The sequence below is a fragment of the Parasteatoda tepidariorum genome, chromosome 3 (assembly GCF_043381705.1).
Source record: "Parasteatoda tepidariorum isolate YZ-2023 chromosome 3, CAS_Ptep_4.0, whole genome shotgun sequence".
In the NCBI taxonomy this organism is placed as follows: Eukaryota; Metazoa; Arthropoda; class Arachnida; order Araneae; family Theridiidae; genus Parasteatoda; species Parasteatoda tepidariorum.
In genome coordinates this window covers 60,897,252-60,924,915 of record NC_092206.1, presented here as the reverse complement: position 1 = coordinate 60,924,915, position 27,664 = coordinate 60,897,252, and the positions used below count along the sequence as shown (strand labels likewise).

The 27,664-nt window shown below is 27.1% G+C and overlaps 1 protein-coding gene across 6 annotated transcripts in view; it reads right to left on the bottom strand.

Moving 5' to 3' along the window:
- Window positions 1–9,131: 9,131 nt before the first annotated feature.
- Window positions 9,132–27,664, bottom strand: part of LOC107442189 (clustered mitochondria protein homolog) — a 43,469-nt gene continuing 24,936 nt past the window's right edge. For 3 of the 6 annotated variants that reach the window (XM_016055682.3, XM_016055683.4, XM_016055684.3), the window contains exons 22-35: window positions 25,888–25,965; window positions 24,769–24,839; window positions 23,140–23,212; window positions 22,880–23,041; window positions 21,531–21,597; window positions 19,725–20,002; window positions 18,909–19,100; window positions 17,900–17,980; window positions 17,673–17,798; window positions 17,506–17,591; window positions 16,088–16,217; window positions 15,857–15,991; window positions 14,153–14,226; window positions 9,132–11,806 (exon numbers count right to left, since the gene is read on the bottom strand). In XM_016055682.3, coding sequence (XP_015911168.1) covers window positions 11,665–11,806; window positions 14,153–14,226; window positions 15,857–15,991; window positions 16,088–16,217; window positions 17,506–17,591; window positions 17,673–17,798; window positions 17,900–17,980; window positions 18,909–19,100; window positions 19,725–20,002; window positions 21,531–21,597; window positions 22,880–23,041; window positions 23,140–23,212; window positions 24,769–24,839; window positions 25,888–25,965 — 1,695 coding nt within the window. In that variant the 3' untranslated portion in view covers window positions 9,132–11,664. The remainder of the gene's footprint in view (window positions 11,807–14,152; window positions 14,227–15,856; window positions 15,992–16,087; window positions 16,218–17,505; window positions 17,592–17,672; window positions 17,799–17,899; window positions 17,981–18,908; window positions 19,101–19,724; window positions 20,003–21,530; window positions 21,598–22,879; window positions 23,042–23,139; window positions 23,213–24,768; window positions 24,840–25,887; window positions 25,966–27,664) is intronic. The other 3 variants (XM_016055686.3, XM_071178701.1, XM_071178702.1) reach the window with 1 other exon arrangement.

Here is a 27,664-nt window from a genome sequence, read left to right as displayed (position 1 = left end):
TTATGTTATTTTTTTATTAAATTTTTTTACATTTAGGGCAGTAATGTGCAACTAATAACCTATGGTTGAAACCAGGGTTGGCAAGGTTTAGGACAGAATGGATTAATCCATGGTTTAAACCGTCCTGTCATAAACTGTCCAAAACCCTTTTACTCAAATTATATCACAATTTTATCTGAACAATATTTAAGAGTTAAAATAAACATATTGATAATTATATATACTAGAGAATATTTGTTTTTAAAAGTATAATGTTTTATTAATATTGTTTGACTCTTCAATTTAAACAAAGGAAGATTAATCAGTAATCAAGTTCAATTGGTCCTCTCATTCAATAGTACATAACTGAAGTTTGGACTTGCCATACAGGTTAAAATATTAGGGACTAAGTGCTTGGTTCGTCATAAACAGGTTTATTTATCTACAGTATTCAAGAATACTTTTATTTCATTCATGTTCAATTCTTTTAGCATAGTGGTGATACATCACCGGTGTCAGTAACTGAAACTGATGTTATGCCCTTCAAAACTGTTAATACATTTTTCAGTTATTTTGTATTTTCATTATCAACTAATATATTTATATTTAAAAACAATTTTTTTTTAAATAGATGTCTTTTTTATCATCCTGTGATGCAGAAATTATAAAAATTTTTAAAGAAAATATTGTGAAAGATAAAAGGTTAATTTTTGAACAAATTTAGTATTTTCTTTAAGAAAAATTATAATTTTTTAATATTGACATATTTATCCTTATGCAAAAATATTATTTATCAGTATTAAAAGTATATTTATGTTTAAAGGATTAGGTATTCACTTTTGTTGTTCAATGAATTGTGGAGCTTCAAAAATTATAAACCTTTTTCTATTATATTATATTATTTTCTTTTAATAAGTTATAGTAAATTGTATGAAAAATATCAAATATTTATTGATACATGTAATTATTATGTATACAAAGGTTACACCTATAGAATTTTTACCTTTTATCAAAGTTCAAGGTTTTGGACACTTTAAGACAGTTTAGAACAGTTTTACCCAGTTTAAGACAGTAAAACCCACGTGTCCTGTCCAAAACCAGTTTAGGACGTCCAAAACCCCAACCCTGGTTGAAACATGTCATCTTAACCTTTTCTATATTAAAAGAAAAATAAATAAAAATTTCTGTCTATTAAAAAACAGTTAATTAGGAAGTCTATTTGTTTAATACTGGTTATTCTGCTCTTTGTTTACTTCTTGAATCAATGTCAATGCTAGCCAGAAATTGTAAACTTTTTTGTTTTGCATATGACCGTTCATCGTTTGCTGCGGAATGCAATTTCTAACTTTTGCTGTAATTTGCCAAATTACTTAAACCCTCTAAAGTTTTAGAAGAATCTTTTTTCGAAATATTCAGTTGGTGACTTTCCTACAACATAAAATCAGTTTTCCCCCATGAATGACCTATTCAATTGAAAAGTAGTGCCTAGATTAAGATCGGCAAAAAATTTCAGTTACAATTTGGAAGGTTTTAGTTCTTATACCCTTTAAATTAAAATTCAGCTGAATAGTTATTCAACATTTTACCCAAATCACTGTGCTGTGCACTGCTATTTACCCAAAAAGGATACTCCCTGAATTTTTTTGCATAATTTGTTGAACCTATGTGCGTTTATATAGTTATAGCAAAAATTTTCTCTGCACAATAACTGAATAAAAATTTTTGAAGACTATTAAGAAAGGCATCTTTCTTTTTATTGGTACTCAATGCATTTTGTAATATTCTATGCATGTACGGTGCACAAAATAAAAAAAATTAACACCTTCTGATATGAACACATATGGGTGCACAACCTTTTTGAGTGAAGGTCTACTTGCACAGCAGGTTGACTAACGAAGGGCCGCGCACATATTTAGTCATGTTGGTGGCAAATATGATAATTTTTATCTCACAATTGGTCCTCTGAACAATAAATATTTTCATCAGTTAACTTAGTAACATATTTTCCTTAATAAATTAAATAAAATTTATAGGGTTTAAGCAAAAACTTAAACATTATAATACATATTAAGATTCAATATTTTGTGAAGAGAAATTCATAAGATTCCAAATTTTTAATTTTCAAAAAAAAATTTTTGTGTTCGGAAGCTCTCGTGGGTTGCACATCATCAGTTGGTGGGCCGCAGGTTGTGCACCCATATCTTAATAGCTTTCTATCTAATCGTTGAATCTTCACGTTCATGAACTCATTCTCAATAATTCAAAGATGTAACCTCAAATATAAATTAATTAGGGCAAGCGACATACTAAAAATTACGAAATCAGGTACAAAAATGCACTTTTTTCTGAATAAACATACCTGTCAAGTCTACTTTTTTTATTGAAGACTCCTGTATTTTAAGACTATCTCCTGTTTACCCGTATATTCTCAAACTTCTCCATATTTGTTAAGAAATTTTAGGTGATAAAATATCCACTGATGACGAAAATACTTCTCTTATTGACAGATGGTGCTATCGCCAGTACTGCAGTACGTTGAGTGTTAATAATTTAAGTTGAGCCGTGGTGGCTATGGGGTGGCTTTCGCCTTCCAATTAGGTGAACCGGGTTCGAATCCCAGCAATGACTGGTCGATACAAATTCCGAATCCAGCTTGCCCTGACCACAGTACTGACATAAAATATCCTCAGTAGTAGAAGGATCACAAATTACAGTCCCCTTGTCATTAGGCTAACCGTGGGTGATTTTCCTCTCCGTGTAACTCAAATGCGGGAAAGTTCCATCAAAAAGTCCTCCACAAAGGCAAATTTCTCCTAATACTTGTTCTAGGATTTTCCTTGTATTCTGGATCGGGTTCAAAATTACAAGGCTACAGAGTTGAAAATTAGCAGGCATAAACCCAAAATTGGGTCAGCTGTTCAACGACGGTTATAAAATAAAATAGTTAAAGTATCTATAAATAATGGTTTAAAAAAATCTTAATATTAAGATTTATATACATATTTTTTACTTCACTTAATGTAAGTGCTTATAATATTTAAATTTCTCTTTTTGACTTACATGATTATGCACGATGTATCAAATTTTTACTTGTGCCCTAAAAAATTGCCGTGCGTAAAATCTCCTTTATTTTATTACGTCAATGTTAGGTGTGGTTTTTTTTTTTTTTTTTTTTTTTTTTTTTNTTTTTTTAATGAATTTGGATTTCTGATCCCCAAAATTTAGGGGTAGCCACAATTTGGGAAAGAAATATTGCCCCCATAGTTGTACCAGGAGAGTGATCCAATGCTTGAACCCTTTAATGTTAACTGTGTATTTTGCCTTATTTCGAAATTTTGAAGCGAATTGAAACAATTTTGCACACAATTGTAAAATTCATTTATCCAAAGATAATTCCTTGATAAAATAACTTCTAATAAATATTTAATATTAGTCGAAAATTTTTGAATTGTAAGGTATACAATTTTTTACATCATTTTAAGAAATATAATATTACATGGAAAATTATAAAACTTGAGTAAAGTCAGTCGAATAGTTCCTGAAAAATCGAGCTTTTAAAATATGACTTTTCTGAAATTAAGATTTCTCAGGTATTATTCGACCGATTTTCCTTAAACTTTGTATTTTGCCATGTAAAATTATATTCTTTATAATGTAAAAAATTATTTGTCTTACAATTCAACATTTTTTGACAAATATTAAATAAAATAATTGAAAGTTATTTTTTTCAAGGGATTATCTTTGGAAAAAATGAATTTTATAAATGTGAGCAAAAAAATTTTGACGCTGCAGACCACTATACGGAAAAATAGTTGATGCAGCAGATCACAATACAGAAATATTTCCGAATAGAAGTTTTTTCATATAACAGGTATCTGGATATTGGACATTGTGCTGTATTTAATTTAATATCTCAACTAATAACATGCTGACACCAAAAATTTAATAACTATTTATTGAAGTGACATTTTGTCGACAGCAGAAATTATTTTCTTCATTTATTAATTAGTTATGTGCTAAACTGTAGTTAATTAACATGCCCCGTGGCAGAATTGCAGCTACACGGCGACAATGTTGCAGAACATTACAGAGTTCATGCAGAAGAATTTTTCTTTTGAAAAGTAAAAAAAATAATTTACTTTTCTTTTCTACAGAAATTTACAACATAATATTTGTAACATTACCTAATCAACGTAAAATTTATGTAATATTTAATCATGTATTTATATAATCACATTTGGACGCGCTGAATTTATGACGATGTTATCGTAAATCAATGTAATGTTTTAATTGTATTTTCAACATTTGTTGATATTGATTTTCACATGGTTTTTAAATATCCCAAAATATTTCAAACTATATGGAAAATTCAAATCATGCATTTGTGTAGTTACTTTTTAAGGCAATAATTCTATGGAATTTTTGGCAGTTATTGCTATTATTATTACCAATAATATTTATAAGTTATTATACAACAACCTAATCTCGAAACGAAACACACATTTGAGGAATTCGATTCGTGTGATTGATCTTTTTTTCTGCAATTACTACTTGGGATTTCATGATTTTTAATTGTGATGATTATTTACAAAATGTGAAGGAAATAATTTGTGCACTTCCCACCCCCAACAAAATGCTACTTGAATATCACCCATTTTGTTTGAATATAAAATTATTACATGTTCAATTTAAAAATATATATATGGTTATTTTTTGTAAACACAGAGCTTTTGTTATTTTAAATTCGTAACACATTTGTTTATTATTAAAAGTATCATGCAGAGAGATATTAGTGCTAGAGAGTTTTGTCGCAGATAGCTCGAAAAAAATTCTGCCACAGGATTCACATGTTGGTTACAAAATCCTATATATTGAATACCTGAAACAATTAAAGGGATCTTCAGGAACCATTAAAAAGTTTCAGAAAAAAATAATCTTTTTGTTAATTTTATAGTTTAATTTTTTTATTTGTCAGTAAGTGTATTTCAGAATATTTTCCTTAAAAAAAAAGTGAGATTAAACCTTAAAAGACTGATGTCCAGTCAAGATATTTACATTCAGGTAGCTTTAATAAGCTTTTACAAATATTAAATATTTGTTCAAAACCAAGTTTTGGGAATCCTGAGCAAAGCTTGTTTAAAAATAAAACATGCATATAATTAATGGAGTTACGGTAACGTGTAGAATTTTTTAAATAATAAAGTACAGTAATACCTCAATTATCCGAGCTAATTGGGACCTCGGATATCTCGGTTGATAGAAACCATGTATAAAAACCTTCCGTGCTTGTGAATTTAACTACTTATAAAGTAAAAACAATGGAACGTTTCTTAAATGATGTTTCACAGATAAAAGGTTTAAAAAGGAAATCAACTCTAGTGGTAAATTTTAAAAAGTAAAATGAATTTTTTTATTAACTATACTTAGTTAAATATTGAAAGACACATTTTCAAAAATAACACAAATCTCAAGAAAATACAACGACACGGACAACGTACTAAAATGTGTATAATTTTTTCGAAGCTCATTTTGTAAAGGAGAAAAAAATAAGGTAAAAAATATATAAAATTATACTTCGTTATTGCCTCGGTTAATCGAGGTTCTACTGTAATATAAAAATAACTTTCTGTTTGGTACGCTTTCATCCTGTCCTGTTTGCAACTGATACACTAATACTATGTATTATGTATCATTTAAAGTTAATGGAATACAAATTGAAATAAATTTTTTGGAGAAATATTTCTATATGAAGATTTCTTCTCTACAACTAAATACTTTTAGTTTTGCAAAATTTCACCAAATCATTAGTTACATGTTTAATATTGGATCAGTAATTCATTTAGGAAAATAGACTCCCTTTGTTGTTCGAAATATATTCGTTCAATTCAATGTAATAAAATATAGGGTGTTTTATAGACTTCCAAGACAGGGCAACTCCTTATTTTACTTGAGCAATTATCTATAACAAACATAACCAAATTCCTAGATTGGGTGAGGGTAATCATGGATTTGAGCACCCAGATCTACAGACAAAATACTTTTAGACCTTTTTTTTTGGACAATGAGACTATGTTTAATCCTTTCAATATAAACTTTAGACCACCTTTGTATTACTCAAAAGGAGGGTTCAACAAATAAGAGCATTGCTGTCTATAATTGTTTGATTTATTTAATTCACCATTACTTTATTCAAAATAAAACTATTTAGTTATACTTTGAATTAACATTGATTATATACATGATTAAACTTACAATAATTAAAGTAAAAGCAAAGTAAGTCTGTCAAATTAGTAACGACTACATTTACGTTACCGTTTTTTATTTAATTACAACTTGATTCTGATTTTGTACGAATGCTTTTCTGAATCACCCGTCCCCAAGGGGTTAAGGATAAAACTACACAAAATTTTAAAATCTGATTATTTATATATCTGATTCTTATAATATTCGAGCAATTCATGCCTTTTTCAAATATTTTTAAGTTGGCTAAAACTTCTGAAATTATACTTGTTTGAATAACCTAAATTAAATTCTGATCAATAATTTAAAATTTTTCTGCCCTCACTTTGTACTACAAAAAACAATAGCAAATTTTCTGTAATTTTCAGTGTATTTCATCACTTAATGTTAGATCAGAACTCACCACATAAAAAAGGCTGCACATAGAGTTCCACTTACACCCTCAACCAACCATTCAATTTTTTTGTGTGGTATTTACATTATATTTACAGTTTTTTACAAAGATTTTCAATGAAGTAAAANACAGATCAATTTATTTGGACTAAAATATATGAAAACAAACAAGAAGATGACATAATTTGCTGCCTGATTGTTGACATCACAAAACCTAAGACGCTGATTGGTTAAGGAAGAAAAAACTTGGATGGAAAGTAGAACATGCTCTACTATCGTCCAAGAAGTTGAACCAAGTTCTTGGATGTTTGTTTACACGATCAAAGCTCAAAGCAAAACAAGTTTCCATCAATCTCTGTCCAAGAAATTGGATCGTTTAAACAGGCCTTTAGTGCTAGAGAGTTTTGTCGCAGATAGCTTGAAAAAAATTCTGCCACAGGATTCACATGTTGGATACAAAATTCTATATATTGAATACCTGAAACAATTAAAGGGATCTTCAGGAACCATTAAAAAGTTTCAGAAAAAATAATCTTTTTCTTAATTTTATAGTTTAATTCTTTTATTTGTCACTAAGTGTATTTCAGAATATTTTCCTAAAAAAGAACTGAGATGAAACCTTAAAAGACTGATGTCCAGTCATTTACATTCAGGTATCTTTAATGAGCTTTTACAAATATTAAATATTTGTTCAAAACCAAGTTTTGGGAATCATGCGCAAAGCTTGTTTAAAAATAAAACGCGCATATAATTAATAGAGTTACTGTAACGTGTAGAATTTTTTAAATAATTAATATAAAAATAACCTTCTGTTTGGTACGCTTTCATTTTTAAGTCCTGTTTGCAACTGATACACCAATACTATGCATTATGTATCATTTAAAGTTAATTGAAATAAATTTTTTGGAGAAGTATTCTCCTATATGAAGATTTCATCTCTACAACTAAAAACTTTTAGTTTTGCAAAATTTCACCAAATCATTAGTTACATGTTGCATGTTTAATATTGGATCAGTAATTCATTTAGAAAAATAGACTCCCTTTGTTCTTTGAAATATATTCGTTCAATTCAATGTAATAAAATATAGGGTGTTTTATAGACTTCCAAGACAGGGCAACTCCTCATCTTACTTGAGCAATTATCTATAACAAACATAACCCAATTCTTAGATTGGGTGAGGGTAATCATGGATTTGAGAACTTAGACCTTTTTTTTTTTTGGACAATGAGACCACCCTTGTATTACTCAAGAGGGTTCAACAAATAAGAGCATTGCTGTCCTTAATAAAATCACACCCCTGATGTATGTCATTCACAATAGATGTGTGTTGCCATGCAGAGTTGGTCTAAAAAAATTAATGTTTCAGAATGCTTTAGGGCATAAGTTGCATACTGTACTAAGGACAAAACTGCACAAAGTTTTAAAATCTGATTATTTATATATCTGATTCTTATAATATTCGAGCAATTCATGCCTTTTTCAAATATTTTTAAGTTTGCTAAAACTTCTGAAATTATAATTATACTTGTTTGAATAACCTAAATTAAATTCTGATCAATTGAAAATTTTTCTGCCCTCACTTTATATTACAAAAAACAATAGCAAATTTTTTGTAATTTTCACTATATTTCATCACTTACTGTTAGATCAGAACTCACCACATAAAAAAGGCTGCACATAGAGTTCCACTTACACCCTCAACCAACCATAAAATTTTTGTGTGTTTTATTTACATTATATTTACAGTTTTTTACAAAGATTTTCAATGAAGTAAAATTTTTAGACTCATTGTATGGTTCCCTTCTTTTATACCCACTACTAATTTAAAATCTGTTTTTTCAAAGAAATGAAGCACAACCAATCTAGATTTAAGTTACTCCAATATATTCATTTCCAGATTCATGTTCTGATACTTAATTCAAATCCTCAGTCACAGTCCCTTTCCACAGTCTGTTACTTACTGTAAGACTGATATTTCTTTCATGTGTAAAATGTTAACATTTATGAATGATTTAATATCTTAGTTCATTTAAGGCGTGCAGAATTAGGAGAGGACATAACTCAGAAGAATTCCAATTAATGATTTTAAAGTAATCCAAAGATTAAAAGTTTATGTTTGGTAAAACAATTTCTAGTCAGTCTATACTATTTCTAAATCTGTCTAAATTTCAGACTGTTGATAACAATTATCCTTCTGAAATCAGACAAAATAACAGGATCTTGATTTGCCAAAGTCTTCTGAATAATGTCACAAAGTAATCGTATTTAAAATGCCCAGATATTGTTGGATGACAGGAGTTAGTTACGCTAAGAGTAAATGTTGTACTAATTTTTAACCTTTGGATTGCTTTGAAATCATTAACTAGGATTCTTGTGTGATATATAACTATAATTAGTCTGTAGTATTTACAACCTGTGGTTGTGTAAAAAAAGTTCTTATTTTACAGAAATGAATTAATTTTGAAACAGTACTTAATAAATTCTCATAGATGTATGAAATATTTTGAAACACAACAAATATTTATTAATCAATTTTTATTATAACAATAGTAAAACATTAGGTCCCTTGAGGTTTCTTAAATGAATGCATTTGTGATGTCTAGTACAGAGGAAGAAATCTTGTACTACATTTCCAGTAATATCTCAAAGTTTCCGTACAGTCAAACAAATTAGATTATTTTTTGATTCAATTATTTTTTACAATAATTATCACAGTATATATATGAAAATATTTATATGGCTTATTTAAAAAGTATTGTGTATTTTTTACAGGAAAGAAACATTGAAATTTAAAAAAATAGTTTATAGACTTCTAAATCAATTTCAACAGTTCATGCATGCTTAATTTTAAGTATATAAATAATGCATAATATTTTTAAAAAAAACCTTCAGTAAGCCTGTAAAAAATTAAACAATGAGCTTTTCACTGAAATAAAAAGATACTTTTTTATTTGCCAGATAAAATAAAATAATTTTATGATATTAATTTACCATAAAGTTTTTTAGTTAGAAGTTTTTGGTCCAAAAGAAATTTAATTTATTAGAAAATCAAACTGCTAGATTTAAGCTAAACTAAGTAATGTAAATCACTATTTTAAAGAACTTAAATTAACAATTATATTTGTTATAACTCCAATATATTTCTACCAAATTGTAACTGAAATATATGTATGAGGTTCACAATTGCTGAGGTTGTTTAGAAAGTAAAATATGAACTGCATAAATGTCTAAATTCTGCTTAAATATAATCTATGTGCCAATCTAATAACTACAACTATTTCTTAAATTAAGTTATTCTAATTATACCTAATACAAATTTATGTCTCCTGTTATGACTACAAAATATTTTAACTTTTATAAAAAGTTTTTCTGATTAAAAACATCTAGGTTATAAATGTACAGAGAATTTTAGATCTTAGTTTTAAATGCATAGATAAGTGTTCTAAACAGCATTAACTTGAGCAAAGTAATGCATCTTATAAAAAAAATTGATTAATATTTAGAAAAATCCTCCAAGTTAGTTTACATTTTTATAAAGAGAAAATATAATAAAAAAAGCTTTTAAAAATATAAATTTCCACAATTTTTACCAAAGAGAGCTTAGAATAAACCAAATTACATATATCTTAAAAGATCTTTAATTTTTATAAAATAATTAAATAATTCATATTTTTGCTTTCAAATGTTTTAAAATTTCTAAAATGTAATGTTTCTAATGGACAATTTTATATAAGTAAAACAAACCTCATAAAAAACAAATAATCACATTTTATATTGCACACAATTAACAGAAATTTACCTATTAGAACAACAAAAAATGCTAACTGAAAAAAAAAATGATATGTAAAGACTAATATACACTCAAAAGAATTCATGATGTTATTGAGCAAGGGGCAGCAAATGAAAGTATCAGACATTTCAATTGATAAATGGCTTTGCGTCAAGCTCTTTCCAAGGATACTTTAATGATTTCAAATAACTTTTATATCCAGTAACTAAATAAAGAAATCTATAAAAGACCTATTCAATTCCTACGTTTTAAGCCTCAATCTATCACACAAATTATACATCTAATGAATGACAACTAAATAAAACAAGAGGTCAATGAAAAAGAAAATCCATACTATGAAATGAATACTACATAAACACTTTCAAAAACACAATCTACAAAAATAAACCAATGTATAAGTGACTAATTTCACAAATGATCTATTACTATAAAAAGAATACACAACAATATTAATAAAATTAAGGATTACGTAAAAATGATTTATCCAGCCTTTCATAGTTTGGCACAGCTTAAGCACGGATTTTACTGAAATGGAAAATATGTTATGCATTTCATTTAGTTTAGAAAAAGTGCAAAAATATAAGATTCTTCAGAAGTTTATAATTAACAGGTATGAGAAATTTCCAACAGAAATATTAAAATTATTTAGGCAATGCTGGTAAATATATATAAAACACAAACTTAGAACACATGGACTAGATTTTGTTAATTTGAATTTGATTGAATGTCGCATTTAACAATCAGTTTTATATTTAATTCATTCATTTGTATTTTATCGACAAAAAAAAATAATCATTTGTCTTTGTACAAGAACGATAACATTTCACAGCACAAATCAAACTAAAAGTTACTTTACTTTATAAAAATTGCTTAAATATATTTTAAAAACAAGAAATAATGTGTGAAAATAAAATTTTTATGCAATAAAAATGCCACAGTAATTTTTATAGTACTAACAAATACAACAAACCAGAAAAGTTACACCTTTCTAAGAATTACAAATGCGAGATTAAAATAACGAAACTTTAAAAATAACTGAAATATATAAACATCTACAGTTGCTTTTCATTATACCTAGCAGTTGCTTCTCATTAAGCTTACTCAAGAGGGCCAAATTATTTATACACCCTGATGTATTACACGCTTTTTTTTTTGTCGTATAAAAAAAACAGTTCCATAAAACTATTTCCTATAAACTTGCACACCATGAGAAAAGCAATCTAATCGTTGTGCTTTACATAGTAAAATGGACGTTTTCAGATTATCTTGCTGCACAGTCTTCTTCAGTCATTTGGTTGCTCGAGTTACTTTCATCTGTAATAACAACAGATTGTTTGGAAGAGTCCGAGTCCTTGAGTTGCCTTTTCTCAAATTCAGCTCTAAAATTGTCAATATCTTGCTGACTAATAAAAATAAAAGAATATCAGTTTTTGGAATTCTAAATAATACTTTGTTAATTTAAATTAGACAGCAAAATAACTACCTCAATAAATGCAATACTTTGAACAGGAATCTAATGCTTATAAAGCTGTTTTTGAAAATATAATAGTTTTTATTTAACAGTCTGGTGTTGCCACTATATTTTTTATCCTACATACTAGACTTTGAAAATATCTTAAGACAAAAAGATTACAAACAAATAGAATTTAACTGCATGGAAAAAAAATTTATCAAAAATGTTACAAGTCCTTTAGATCAGTTCGCATCATTATATACTGGTCCACTGACAATATACCTGGTCCTCTTGAAATTTAACATTAAGTGTATTTGTACATCACTTGAAATCATTTTCATGCTTCACAATTAAATCACATTTATTAATCTATTTTGAATAAAACTTGTTTATTTAAAGCAAATTGATTTCATAATTGAATAAAAAAATACACTTATCTTGTATAAAATAATAATAATAAATGCTCAAAATTGCAGCTATCATCCAAATAATTCAAAAAAACAAATATCAATATTAAATAATGCAGGCTGTGCAATATATTTTGTTATTTTCTATATCGAATTCCAGTCATTCGTAATTTGTCAATCACTTATTCCAAAATACTTATAATATACTCCGATATACATATATGAATTCAAAATACTTTCACTTATTTATTCTCATACAGGATATCCTTTTCTTAATTCAATGATTTTTTTCGAAGGTGCTTAAATTCATTAAAATAGCATTTTGTACCTCAAAATAAAAACATAAACCTCAAAAATGAATAAAATTAACTAAGTCCACAAAAGTGCTATGTTAAATTATTCCAGTACACCTTGATCTTTATACCATTCTAAACAAATGAATTGCTGAACTATCAAATAACGCATTGGCAGGGTTGCCACGAAAAAAATTGAACAATATAGTTGCTTTTAGTAGCCTAAAGCATGAAAATAGTTGCCGAAAACTATGAAAATTGCCTATTGCCTAAATAATTAAAAAATAAGACTAAAATTTTTATAAATGGCTTAGTTGTCATTTATTATGATCCATTTAGTCAAGTTGGTGGCAAATATGATAATTTTGATATAAACCTTAGTATTCTAGCATTAAATTTTTATATAAAAAAAATTAGCATATATTTGCCCAAAATTAAATACTTTTAAATACTAAAAAATCATTCAAAAAATATATTTTTTCATTAAAAAAAACATACTTTTTCTAAAAAAATTTCAGTTTAACCAATAATTGATTTAGCAAATATATATATATATATATTGTGAAAAGTGATTATTTAAATTCGAAATCCACGCAGTGTGATATATTAAAAATTGAGTTTTTTAAAATTGTGCAGAATTTTGAAGCAATAACTGTTGAAAAGTCGATTGGGAAACAAAATAGATTCACTATGGAATCTGTGCTAATTGAGAGCATTAAAAAGTGATGACTCAAATTAGCAATTCCAAATGTTTTTATGTTTAAAGAGAAAAAAAAAATTCATTATGTTCAGAAGCTACCATATGCCACAGGTTGTCAACCCAATTTATGCTTAAAAAAACATTGCTAGCACAGAAAAGTCTCCCAATAGTCTCCTTTTCCTGAAAATAGTTGTTTTTTTAGACTTTTCAAGCAAAAAAAAGTTGCCATGGTTGCCTCAGGTCGAAAATAGTCGCCTGTGGTAACCCTAGATTGGTGATTACACAAAGCTGTGTTACTTTTACAGATTATTATTTTGAAGTGGTTGAAGGGGAGTTTTAGTGATCTCGGACCAGTAGACCACCAATATGCGCATGTAAGCTGAGATTTATATTTTTAAAGGGCAGCAATAGAAAACAAATTTACTAATGCCTTGATTCTTTTTAAATAAAATAGCAAAATACCCACAATTTTCATGAAATGTAAGACTTGTAGATTATACCAAGAATGAAAACAAAAGAAATTATAGTCTACAAACCCATCATCAGACTGAAACTATTGGGATTGATATATCATATTAATAGCAATTTTTGCACAGGTAAGGTAGATAAAAATTGTATACTGAAAAATTTCTGTAGTTTTAATTTAATCCATATTTTATACCATATGCATAAAAAATGGAATAAATGCCCTTGCTTGTAAAACAAAAGCCTACAACCCAGAATTTTTTGAATTAGATAAAAAAGGAAAAAAAAATTTTAAGAAAAAGTCTAAAATAAAAAATTGCAGATGCTACGATATTCAACAACTCTCACTGCTTTGTTGCAGGTGTTATTAGGAGAACTTAATCAGAACAGATAATTTAAAGTTTCATCATTAAATAAAGAATAGCATTTACCTTATTTGGACAAACAAAATTCCATTTATGATATTTAGCATATCTAATACACTGCTTAGAGAAGGTGGCTGAATCTGGAAAAGAGTACAAGGAATAAAATATCATAAACACTTAGAAAAAATACATTGATAAAGTCTTAATAAAGTAGAAACACTTTGTAATCATAAACTGGAAAGTTTATCTGTATTGATAAATGTTCACCAAATTTTTGAAATTGGGCACATTATTTTTTTTTTAAATACAAATAGCAAAACCCTCTTGCTATTTATTAACTACTGTCACTCTTAAAGTTTGAGCACAATGTTGAAAACTCATCTGTTTAAAGTCATTGTTCATAAATAATATTTCCCTAGTAATGGAGAATGTACAAATCGGTGTTAATTTTTCCAACATATTGCTGCAACTTTTCACATTTTGCTATACATGATGACAGAACAGGATTCATGCTTTTTCCAAACTTTTTGCACACGCCTTCCAGCCCTGTGGCAGAAACACGGCGACACAGCGACATTGTCGCAGAAAGCGACTGAGTTCTTGCAGAAAGATTTTTTTTATTTGGGAAATAAAAATTTTTGGTTTGCTACAAACCAAAGTTCTCAAAATAAATTCTGCAGAAACAGAAGCTGTTTTACCAACAAACAAAAAAAACATTTTCTTCAGAAACAAAAAATTTCTGCAGAAGCAATAATGGTTCTGCAAAATTTTTTTCTCACAGAATTGTTTTAAATATTTTTTTTTTCTAGCGTACCGCGGAAGGAGAAAGCGCTCGTAATTCTCNTATCCTTTTTCTCGATGTTCTATCGAAAACAGGGAGTGCTAGTACGGAATTTAAAGCTTTAACAGCCTGAGTAGTTCCGTACTTTAAGGAATTGGCGATTAGGGGGATGTCTCCTAATTTTAGTGCCATGATTAATTAACAATGAAAATTTAAACAAATCGAAATTAGATAAGCAGAGATTAAGAATTAAACAATTCAAAACAAATTAATGCGGAAATTGGAACTGTTCAAAATTACTAATCTTTTGAATTCAAATATCGTCCAGAAGAAGAACTTCATTTATTGCCTTTAACACAACACATCTGTTTGTTAACGTCTTAATGCAATTCATCAAAATAAAATGTCGAACGTCTTTGGTGCATTTTTTTTTTAGACAGCTTCAGGTATCTAGGAGTATTGTTGTCTTAGGATTGCAGGAGGGAAGGCCGAGCCCCCAAAATATGGGGAAAGGCAAGGAGCATCAGAACTACGTTAAGTAACATTTATTCACATATAGGACATAACACTGGACAATACACAAAATACAAGACACTTAACTTATTAGAAGAGGCCGTCTGCCTCATCGGCTACCATCACATACAATGTGTGTGAGGAGGGAAGGGCGTGCGCCATGTTATGCGTGGGGAAGGTGCGCAATGATATATGTACGTGTGCATGACGTATGGAATACGCTTCCTACATATATAAATATTTTTCCAAGCTAACTGAACAAACGAAGTACTTGATTAATTTCCATTTTATTCTTCTTACAGATCAAGCTTTTATTTGCAAAATAAAAACAAAATTTTTAATACAGATTCTTAAAAATATGATGCAGATAAATTGTAGAAACTCTCAAATAAAAAGTTTAAAAAATTGCAAATGAAAATAAAGTTTAAAGATAATACCAATCTGAACTTTATTATAATGCAAGAGAATTATCTTACTTGAATAGGTGGAAGAATAGCAGTCGAGTTTCCTTTATAAATTTCATTCATCTTTTTTTGTAATACCACAGCCTGCTGTGTTAAATGACGTAAACATTCAGAACTTTCTTTGGTTTTCTCATGATTTTCTCCAAGCTATTTTATAAAAGAAATTCAATAAAAGCAAGATTAACTAAGCAAATACAAATAAAAAATTTAAAATAAGCTTAAATCAATAAAAATGAACATTACCTGCTGCTTATAAATAGCATATGTTTCCTTTTCATTTTGCAAAGCACCTCTAAATTCACCCATGCAAGATTGAGTCCTGGCTACTAAGTGATAGCTTACAGCTACTTTCAAACTCTTGCCACCATAATAGCTATAAAATTTGAAAGTTTGTAACAATAAAGTATTAAAACATTAACACTTGAAACATTGCAATTCAACCTTTTTACATTCATTAGGTCTATTTTTCTATTAGAACAAAATACATGCTATATTATTTTTTAATAAATTCCACAAAAAAAACTCAATTTATTTTATAAGAAGTGATATATATACAGTCACAGAATATTTTATATTCATAGAAATAAATTCATAAATAAGTTTAAATGCTTCAGACATTGTGATCTCTACTATAACCCGCAATTCAATGAATCGAACAAATCCTTAACAATGCCCTTTAAGATCAAAAATACCTATGAAACAAATTTTAAAAAAATCTTTCAATTTTAAATATTTATTTAAAAATGCATAGTTTTATTAAAATATGCAGATCATAAGAAATTGAGATGCAATTTTGATTTAAGTTCTAAACAAATGTTAAAATTACAAAAGACTAAGGCTAAGAGTTGTGAAAGGCAAAAATGTTGAAAAACTGTCATTGTAAAAAAACTACCTGTAACCAAAAAAAATTTCAAACCTTATGAAACCTTGAAAATAAACAGCACTATGATAATATGAAATAATTTATAATTTTTACTTTCAATGGTACAATTATTTTACAAAAGTGTATTTACTTTATTTTCAATGTTATTTGATTAAAATCTTGAAAAAAAATATATACATAATGCATTAACCTGATGATGTAGTTTGTTTTTTGTAGTCATTTTGTCAGCAAATTACTTACACAATTTTCATATATAGCTGCACCAATTCTACATGATTTTAAAATAAAAAACTCCCATATTTTAGGGTACTATTAAAAATAATTTAAATTAGCATTAGAGCATTTCACTGTTATGCATGCTATAAACAATATTTAAAGTATCAATATTTTTAGCATATTGATAGAAATTTTCAATAGACAAAATTTAAGATTTAAAAAACACAAAGGTTTATAAATTCAAAATTGAGAGGAACATTTAGTTTTAGTGTAGTGGCCATTATATTTTTAAGAAAGTTTATGGACAATATTTATTAAATAGTATCCAAAATGAAATATTAATAAAGCCAACAGTTATCTACATCTCGTAACTTCAATTACAAAAAATTAACATATAGAATTGTATTTGTACATACAATTTCAAAAAAGCAAAAAATCAAAACTAATATTAGACAGAATAAATTTTTCAAACACTAGAATTTAAACATTTAAAATCCATATAAAATTTGAAAAAGAGACAAAGTCAAAATTTCAAGAAAATTAGTAATAAGAAATTACTCACTTAATATTTAATTTTAAGGCATTTTCTAGGAATCTTAATGATAAATCATATTCACCAACTGCATGTAAAATTAGTCCAATATTACTCTGAAATGTAAGAAAACATAGATAAAATAAAGTAGTTTAGTCCAAAAAATAATAAACTTCTAATAGCAAACTATCACTTACATCTAAAACTGCCATCTCAGGATGATTTTCTCCACAAACTAATAAACTCAAATATCTAGCACGATATAGGAGTTTCAAAGCTGTAGTTATTTGAGAGTTGGCAAAACAATATAATGCAAGGTGTGTCTAAAAAGATAAGTAAATTGTATGCAAATTCAATTTTTCCCAGTACTTAAAATTTAAATGATATTCATTGCTTAAGAGAAATTTAAAACCAAAGAACATACGTATTCAGAGATTGTATATGCATGGTCGATTCCATTAACCCTTTCACTCATGAGTACAGCTTTTTGCTGGAATGCCATAGCCTATATCAATAAAAATTATTCTGAATGAGAAATAATAGAACTAGGTCACAACAAGTATAAACAAAACTCAAAATCTTAACATTTTTCAAAACAATTCATAACATATAACCAAACTTTTTAGTGATAATGGATTTTAAATATAACTTATTTGTGCTTATGCACTGAGTAAAAGTGCAGCGATTTTATTTTTAACCAGTTTTTTAACAGATTTCATTTTTAACTCATTTTCAAACAATTTTTCTTAAAGTAATAATTTATATTTTATTTTAATTAAAAATAATTGGTTTTATTTCATTAAATCATAATATAAAAACTATAAAAAGAACTAGTATTTTATTTAAGAATTAGTGACAATTTATCAAGATTTAGTATTTAATCTGATAATTGACAAAGAATTCATAATTCCAATAAATAATTTCTCATTAAGACAGCTTGGTTTATATTGGATCTGTGGTAATAATAGCAAATTTCTGGTTAACTATTGTTAATAGTAATTAATGTAAAAAACAATGCTTATTTACAACATCCATCAAATTGTGCTGCTATTCTGTGAATTTTTCCTTTATTTTTTACTGCAACAAATATGTAGAAAAAAAGTTTTTGAAACATAACCTAATTTCAAACAGAGTAACCAAGATTATTTTGAGTTAGTTCTGAGAATGAACAATTGAAAAATATTAAGTGACACACTGTTATCAAGCCTTTGAACCAAGCAGATTGGTGTTAAAAGATTTGAGGGGGAGGGACTTATTAAAGTTGGATTTTTAAAAAAATTTCAGGGAGAGGAGAGTTTTATTAATACACAGTGTCTATTCAGAAACTTGGCTCTGATAAAACATTTCACATTCAAATAATTTACTAATATGCTTGGAAATAGCTTATAGCAAAATGTAAAGAACATTAATTTTTAAACAAGAAAAGCACTTACCTCAGCATGGTCACCCATTATGTAATTCAATCTAGCTAACATTCGAAGACATTGTGCTATTTCAGGATGTAAAGCTCCATACACGTTATTCAGTAGATTTAAGGCCTCTGTTATAAGTTCATACCCTTCTTTCAAATAGCCTTGTTGAATTTTTGTTTGACCCGTTGTATAAAAGTTATATGCATCAGTTGCCTAAAAATTACAAATAAAATAAGCATAAAATACAAGATTTAAATTATGAATAATATTATTTGCATGTTATTCCAGAAAAAAATTATGAAATTTAACTATTGTATAATAAATTAAGAATTTCCTTTACTATAATCGGAATACTATAATCATAATACTTTATTATTTAATAAAAATTATTTCACAAAATAAAGTTTTTTTTTTAAATTATTATTTAAGGGAACTTAGGTATTTTGTTTCAAATACAGTACAATATCTTTTCTCTGTATTAACAAAATTTAAAAATGGCTCTTTCCAATTTTTTTAAAACTCCAGGCAGTTTTATAAATAGATTCAAAATTATAAAAGTTTTGATATGAAATTTTAAATGCATAATTTTGTTAAAATTTAATAAGAATTACAACAGTAAGAAAATAATATATGTACGGTTAGTTTTTTCTACTTAAAAATCACATAAATTATGTAGTAACATAAATTAAAAAGTGAGGACAGTAGCAAAAGGCAATACAATTTCCATACGAAGAAAATTACAAACTTAAATAAACTTTGAAAGTAACTTTAAATGTATAGAAACTGCTATAATTTATAATTTAATGCCACATTTTTCAAAAGGACATCAACACTTACTCTGGGGTTAATGTGCTTAACAACCGGAAAGATATTCAAAATATCATCTTCTGTAAATGTAGGTTTATTTCTGTGGTCAAAATTATATTCTCTAAGCAGCAGTTGGATACCAGTCTTAACACAAAATGAATGTAAAATTGTTAATTTTCTGAATTGAAACTTCTCAACTATGGCATCAATAGAATCGTAAGGAAGTTCCCAAGCATAGTATGATAATAGTTCATTGCTTAAATTAGTCCAAAACATTTTAGTTGTTAGTGAAGCCCATTCGTTGTTATCTAAAACAATAGAATATCAGTTAAATAAGAAATTATGTAATTTATAAAAAGCATAAAACATAGCTGCCAACTTGTTAAAAACAAAAAGAGGAAAACAACGCATGATAAAATCAGGGGTGATTGTGACAAAGTGAAAAAACCTGAAAATTGTGTGTGCAAAAAATGGATATCAATGGAAATGGATATAAATAATTTAGATCTTCAGTTAAATATTTAGCAGTTTTTCATATTTTTTAAAACAGAATAGATAAATTCTACAAAGATATTTTAGCTTCATTACTACCACTAAAAATATTACTAAATCATCAAAGTAAATTGCATTGATAATAAAATGTGTTGATAATCATGGTTATATTAATGGCTTAGTTTCATTATTCAAATAAATGGTATTTATTGATGCAGCAAGACTACAAATAATTTTTAAAAAAATTATCAAAAACTTAATTAAGTTTAAAATAACAAACTTAAACCTTGAAAAAACATAAAACTCTAAAAAAAATTCAGTGGGTTGGGTTTTTTTCCAACTCTGGGGTCAGTCAGAAAAAAAAGTATGTTTATTCAGACAAAGTACGTTTTTGAGTCTGATTTCGTAATTTTAAAATATCATCTGCACTAACTAATTAGCAATTTTTAAGGTTACCTCCTCGAACCACTAAAATTGAGTTCAACACAGTTATGAGACAAATTTCTTGCTGAATTTTTATTTAAAAAACTTAAAGAAAAAGAACTTTAAAGCTTTTCGAAACGAGGAATTTAAAGGTTGGTTCTGATATTTTAACGGCTAAGTACAAAAGTACATTACAACAGGTAAAAAAAAATTTCAAACACATTCCTTGCCATTATTCCTTGTCAACAAATTTCTACTAATCTATAAAATATATAAATCCTAAAATCTATAAATGCATTGCAGCATATAACATGCTTGACTTTTTAATTTTTTGCCAAAACAGAGGTTTTCTAAAATAGACTGTTGGTAATAAAATACATTTGACAATAAAATACATCTAAAAAAAATACATTTACATACCCCACCAAAAATACTCAAAGATAGTCACTTAGCACCCTCACCTACTGAGATCTGCAATTCTTTAAGTTTTGGAAAAATTAAAATTGTTTAGTTAAAAATGATCATTGCTCAAGATCTTAATTTCGTTCAAATATGGCACTTAAGAGCCTTCATTACTAGGTTTTACAATCACTTTCAGCAACCTAATGGCAGGCAAAAACTTCTATCTTCATTTTTGAAAAAAATATTATTTTTAACTCCCATGTTTAGATTAAAATAATTTTTAGCCGTGTGTGTATAGAATGGGATAATATAAAGTAGATTATAAATTAAATTTGGCAGATTAGAAAACTAATTTCAATGTTATTAACAAAACATTAAAAATATTTGAACATAAGATTCGTTCATTTTGCAGAATTTTTGATAAATTGCACAAAAAAAAAAAAAAAAAAAAAAAAAAAAAAAAAAAAAAAAAAAAAGAATTTCTGGACATATCTTTTCTACAAAAATGAATATATTTACCTTCAAAACGCAAAGGATTCTGTTTCCCCTTTCGTTTTCCTTTCTTCTTGTACTTTACTTGCAACTGCTGAACAAATAAGTTATTAACAAAACAATAAAATTGTGAGAAAAAAATTAGATATATATATCAATGAGGAAAAATAGCTTCAGTTGCACTATTCTCAAGATGGAATTTTAATAACATGCATGAAAAAGAAAAAAACAAAATCACAATTCATAACTGCTTTATTTTAAATTTCAAAATTTAAATTTTAGACTCATATGAAATATTATCCATAAATAAAAAATATCTTTTTAAATTAATAATTTTTAGCTATAACAAAATTTAAATAACGCATAATTAAGCATTCCAGAAGGTTGAGAGGATTGCAATTGGTTAAGAAATTAATTGTATAACTTCCTAATGCATTGCAAGTGACATAAAAATGAATTCAATTTGGTAAAAATGAAAGCAAAGAGAATAACAAATAAAAAAGAATTTGCATTTGATGGGTTAGAGAATTACAGATTGGCTCAATCTAAAAGTTAGAAATTTTAAAGGGAAAAAAACAAAGATAAATCCTGAAAATATTCTTTTATTTTGAACATGCATGGTATGAACTCATAGCACTGATAAGATAAAGGTGTTTCCTATACATTATATGCAGATATTAAATATTTAGACACAATCGTGATTTATATAACTCTCAAAAATTTAAAAGTAACTGATATCAGGGAGACAGCAAAATTAAAAATCAATTGCAAAAGGTAGAAAATATATCACATACTAAAAGTCTTGACAGGGTGACTAAGCCCAAGCTTCATTTAAGGCTATAAAGGCATACATTAAAAACAGATGTCACAATAAGGCTTAAAGAAGTTCTTTAAAGCTCTTTCTCAAATATTAAAAAAAATATGTATATTAAAAAAGCTTCAATTTAAGTGCATAAAACAATGTATGTTATCTTGATAGTATAGTCATATCTTGATTGTATAATATCTTGTATAACACCTTATACTTATGTATACTACATTATGCTTATCTCTATCTTAATGCTTAATCTATAGAGAAATAGATTAAGCTTTTAAAAAGTTATTTAACTTTGTAAAAAGTGCAAATTCAGTAAGATTCTTCAACTTAAAAAAAAATTATTAAATTCAATGATAAATAATTGTACAATTCTTAACAGTAATAAAAAAATATTTTTTTTATTTGCTATAAATGTTATTTTATAAGACTGAGCTTTTTAAGAACAAGTTAAAGATCTATACCAAATAAGATACTATGAATTCATAGATTTTTAAAAACAAATTTAAAATAAATTAACGATGATGCAATACAACACACATAAAATAAAAATATATCTCACGTCATCAGATGAAACAGGGTTAGGTAGCGATGTACACGATGATAAAAAGCAATTTAAGAAGTGACTAACGGCATTAGAAAGAAACATAGTTTCTACTCCTTGAATGTAAAGTGAAAACAAATGCTTGGCACTACGGGTGATGAGTTCTAACACAATGATTTGCTATGTAAAGAAAAAGGGAAGAAATTAAGATCAGGAAATATTTAAATCTAGACTAAATAGACTGTTTAAATGAATAAAGAAAATTTGAAAACACATACATGAACGTATTGAAGTTGAGGTGCTTTGGCAACCATTTCAGCAAGCTTACCTAAATATCTAATACTGATTCCTCTAAAAAATTATAATTAATATAAATTTCTGGAAAAAACATACAGCAGAAAAATTGAAGACAAGACATGAAAAATAGTAATTTTTAAATACAAGAAATAAAAGTTCAATTTTAGATCATATAAAGGTTATTGCAAAGTTTGTCACCATGTTTATTTTCTTAAGGAGAGATAAATTTTAAAATTTTTGATGTCCTTTCTTTTGTAAGCATTTGTTTTCTAAATTAAGAGTAAATTCCAAATTACTCATATTTATTGGTATTTTATTTTCCTTTTAAAACTGTCGTTGAACAGTAGACTCATTTTTTGGGTTTACGACTACTAATGTTCAAACACCATAGCCTTGTAATTTCGAACCCAATACAGAAGACAAGGAAAGTTCAAGATCAAGTATTGGGAGGAATTTGCCTTTGTGGAGTACTTTTTGATGGAACTAACCCGCATTTGCGTTAAATGGAGGAAAACCACAAAACCCTCCCACAGTTAGCCTGATTGCAAGGGGACTAACCCCTAATTCATCTACCACAGAGGATATTTTAAGTCACTACCGTATTTTTCGGCGAAAGCGCCGCTTCGTCACAAGCGCCGCACCTCGATAAAAATGAATTTTTTAAAAAAAAAGTTATTGTAAGCGCCGCAATGGCCATGAACCGCGTATATCAGCATCCTTTCAGAAGAGACCTTTAGATTACCATTTAGAATATCTGTATAATAAAAAATTAAATTTTTTTATGGATTTCATAAAATAAAGTTTTAATTTCTAAATTATAATAAAAAATTTCTTTTTCAGCAAAAAAAAGCAACAAAAAAAGTTTTCTCTTTCAGCAAAAAAAAAGAAAACAAAACTATATAAAATAAAGTTGTTCTTACNTAAGCTGGGGGTGGATACAAGATGCATACCTTTTAAATTTTCTCCTTATGCGATGTTTTTTTAAAATTATTATTTCGTTTATTTATTTTCTTACAGGCTGCTGCCAAAAAGTTTGCTAAGAATTGGCGATGTTCTGCAGCAGATCGCGATATGGGCGAATATTTCGTCGACTTCGTTATTAATTTTTTTAAATAGTCTTTCTCTCAGAAAATTATTCCATCTTAAATAACTTTCATTGACAAATTTTTCTGCTACTAAGAAATATTTCGTCGGAAGCGCCGCTGCATCGGAAGCGCCGCATGTATGAAAAAAACAACTTTTTTTTCGATAGCGCCGCGGCTCTTCCGCCGAAAAATACGGTACTGTGGCTAGTGCCATCCAGATGCAGAATTTGTATCCACCAGTAATCGCTGGAATTCGAACCCGGTGCACCTCATTGGAAGGCAAACGCTCTATCCCCTGAGCCATCACGCTCTAAAAATATGAGCCTCCTGTTAAATGAACAATGTACGGTTAAAGAGTAAAAGTCCTCTCCCTTTATTTTTTTTAATTAGTTTAATGCTTATATCATAAACATAATATACACATCCAAACCAGGAATTAGAATGAATCTTCTATAACATTTTAAAATAAAAAAATTTCAGTTATTCAAACTGTAACAAGAGGGACCTTTATTTAAAACATCTTACCGTCCATGTAAAGCTTCAGTAAGTGTAACACCATCAATGGGAGATGTCGAATGATCCAAACAGTCTCTTATCTAGAAAATAAAGTTCATTAAAAAAAAAACTTTATTATAAAAGCAGAATATAAAACAAAGAGATAGGGAAAATCTAGCAGAACAAATCAAAACTAATTTAAAAAAACTATAAGAATATTTAAACAGATTAACTTCCTTAAAAAATTTAATTCCTTTATTAACAATATCATACTTTTTTCTAAGGTCTATATTTTAGTGCATTTTTAAAACCTATATGAAAAATGACTTATCGACTAAGAATAAATAAAAAGTATTCAGTTATGCCACTATTATTGTTCAAAAATGCTACATTTCAAAAAAATACATTATAAATACATTGGGATAACTTTAACAGTTATAAGGCATTTAATATAGTTTCAACAGCAGCCATTCTTTGTACATAATAAAATTTTAAAAATAAAACAAAACTAAAAAAAAAAAAAAAAAAAAAAAAAAAAAAAAAAAAAAAATACAGTTAATTGTACAAAAATTTCTAACAAAAAAGTAAATATTTGTCAACAAAATTTTTCTACTGAGTATTAAAAATCATCTTTCACTATTCATTTATCAAAACAAAATAATTCTCTCAAAGTTATTTTTCCATGTTAAATTAATTTAAAAATGTAAAATTAATTTCATTGTTAAATTAATTTCCATGTAAAATTAATTTCCATGCTATTTTAATCTATTTTAGTGAAAAGATAAAAACTAAGAAAAATTCAAATGGAAATTTTTGGTACTTAAATTATTAAACAATCATTTCTATAGACATGCCATCTTCATGAAACTTCGGACAAATGGTCCTCATTTTAGATAAATTTATTCTCAATTCATATCTAATAAATTACCTTTTTGAACGGAAATTTTTTTTTAATTAATAGTTTGCAAAGAATTATATGTTAATAACATATCATTTAAATGCTTTTATAACATAAAACTGAGAATTTGAAGATCTTAACTAAGTCATAAAATATAAAAATTGCAAGAGAACAAGATAAAATTTGAAAAGATAGTTGTATACTTTGCAAAAATACTAGAAGTAGATTAGGAAAAAAAAAGGTCAACTTACAAAACCAGGTATTTGATTTGTTAGTAAAAATTCTGCCGCATCCTTAACAAGCTGCTTTTCCTTCAAAAACTTTTCACTCTGAAATATTAAAGCAAGAAAATGTGATAAAACATGCTAGAAAAAAATATATAAAATAAAAAATATATATTGATGAAAAAATAAACATTTTTAAGCTATGTAACAAAAGTTAACATTCTTCATTCTTTTTATAATATCAATCAATTCATTAAGATTTATTTCATCACTTAATTATTCAATTAACATGACAACTAGTACAAAACAAATTTATTACTTTTACAAATTTATTACTTTATTTATTACTTTGTTTATTTTTAGTATTACTCTTAACCAAGCTAAACTTGGTTATTTGCTCCTGACAAAAGATATTTTTTAGGCTCAGAGAAACACTTAATTGAACATGAACATTTAAATTTCCGAAAAAAATATTAAATAAAAATTTAATTTTTAAATTGAATTTATAGAAAAGAAAGTAACCTAACTTTTCTCTTAAAATGCTTTTTTTTAATCATACTAAACTAATTTTATAAATTATCTTTAAAGTATAGAATCATCAATTGCCTTATTGATATTGTGCTTTATTAATAGGATTAATTAATTCAACACTTTAAAACTCAAAGGTTTACAATTTCAATACAGTAAAACTTATGTAAGTTGACCACTTGTGGTGCATTGTTTTAGTGGTCAAGTTAGACAAGTGGTCAAGTTATAGAGGGAGTGGGTCATTGTTTACTTTTTCGTTTCCTATATCAAGTTGCTATTTATTTATTTATTTTTTTACTTGACTTAAAAATTTTATTCAGAAAATATGCAAATGAATATTGTAAGAAATGTGTTTAATCCTGAATGAACTTCAATTTGATACACATAATTCTAATATTTAACTAATTTTTTTTAAAAAAATTATTTCGTTAGTTATGCATGCGAAGTGTTTAATAAATATAATTTCTTAAAATATCAGAACACGAAAACATGTAATTTGAAAACTTTAACAAAATAAAATTATTTGAACACTTTAAAATTTATTTACTACACTTAAAGATCAAAGACCATAAATAAAGGATCAAAGCATATTTCAGAGCATTCATTTATTCAAATGCTCACTATTGCAACTGGAAGAGCAACTTTTCAACTAACACACCTGTTTTCAATGAACGGATGAAAGAAATGGTCAAAAGCTGACCCCTTACAGTTTCCCCTGATGGTCAACTCACAAAAGGGTTTAGATTAGCTTTTTACACTATTTCACCAAACAAGTGAAATTTTAACATACATTGCCAAAATGACAGAAAATTTTCTGAATTTTTTTTTCTGGTCAACTTATGAGGGTTTTAGAATAGAATTTCATAATACTCCTAGACAAAATTGACTTATTTCAGTGGTCAACATACAAGATAGACAGGTGGTCAAGTTACAAAGGTTTTGCTTCTTTATATTATATAGGAAAAATTCCGTTCTTGATAATTGAGGTCAACTTATGCAGGTGCCCAACTTACAAAGGTTGGTCAACTTGGCAGGTTTCACTGTATATATTATATCTACAATCGAAAATAGAAATTCTAGTATCCCTATCATTTACAAAGTAAAAATATACTAAGATTAATATTAATAGAATCTTTTGTTTGTGTAAAAGTCTCTCTCTGAAGTACCATAAAAGAATTATCTGAAAATAGAAGCATAAGTCAAGAATTAAAATTAATCCTTGAATGAACTATTGATCGAAATTAAGATGAAGAGTTTAATATTTTAATTTATAAAT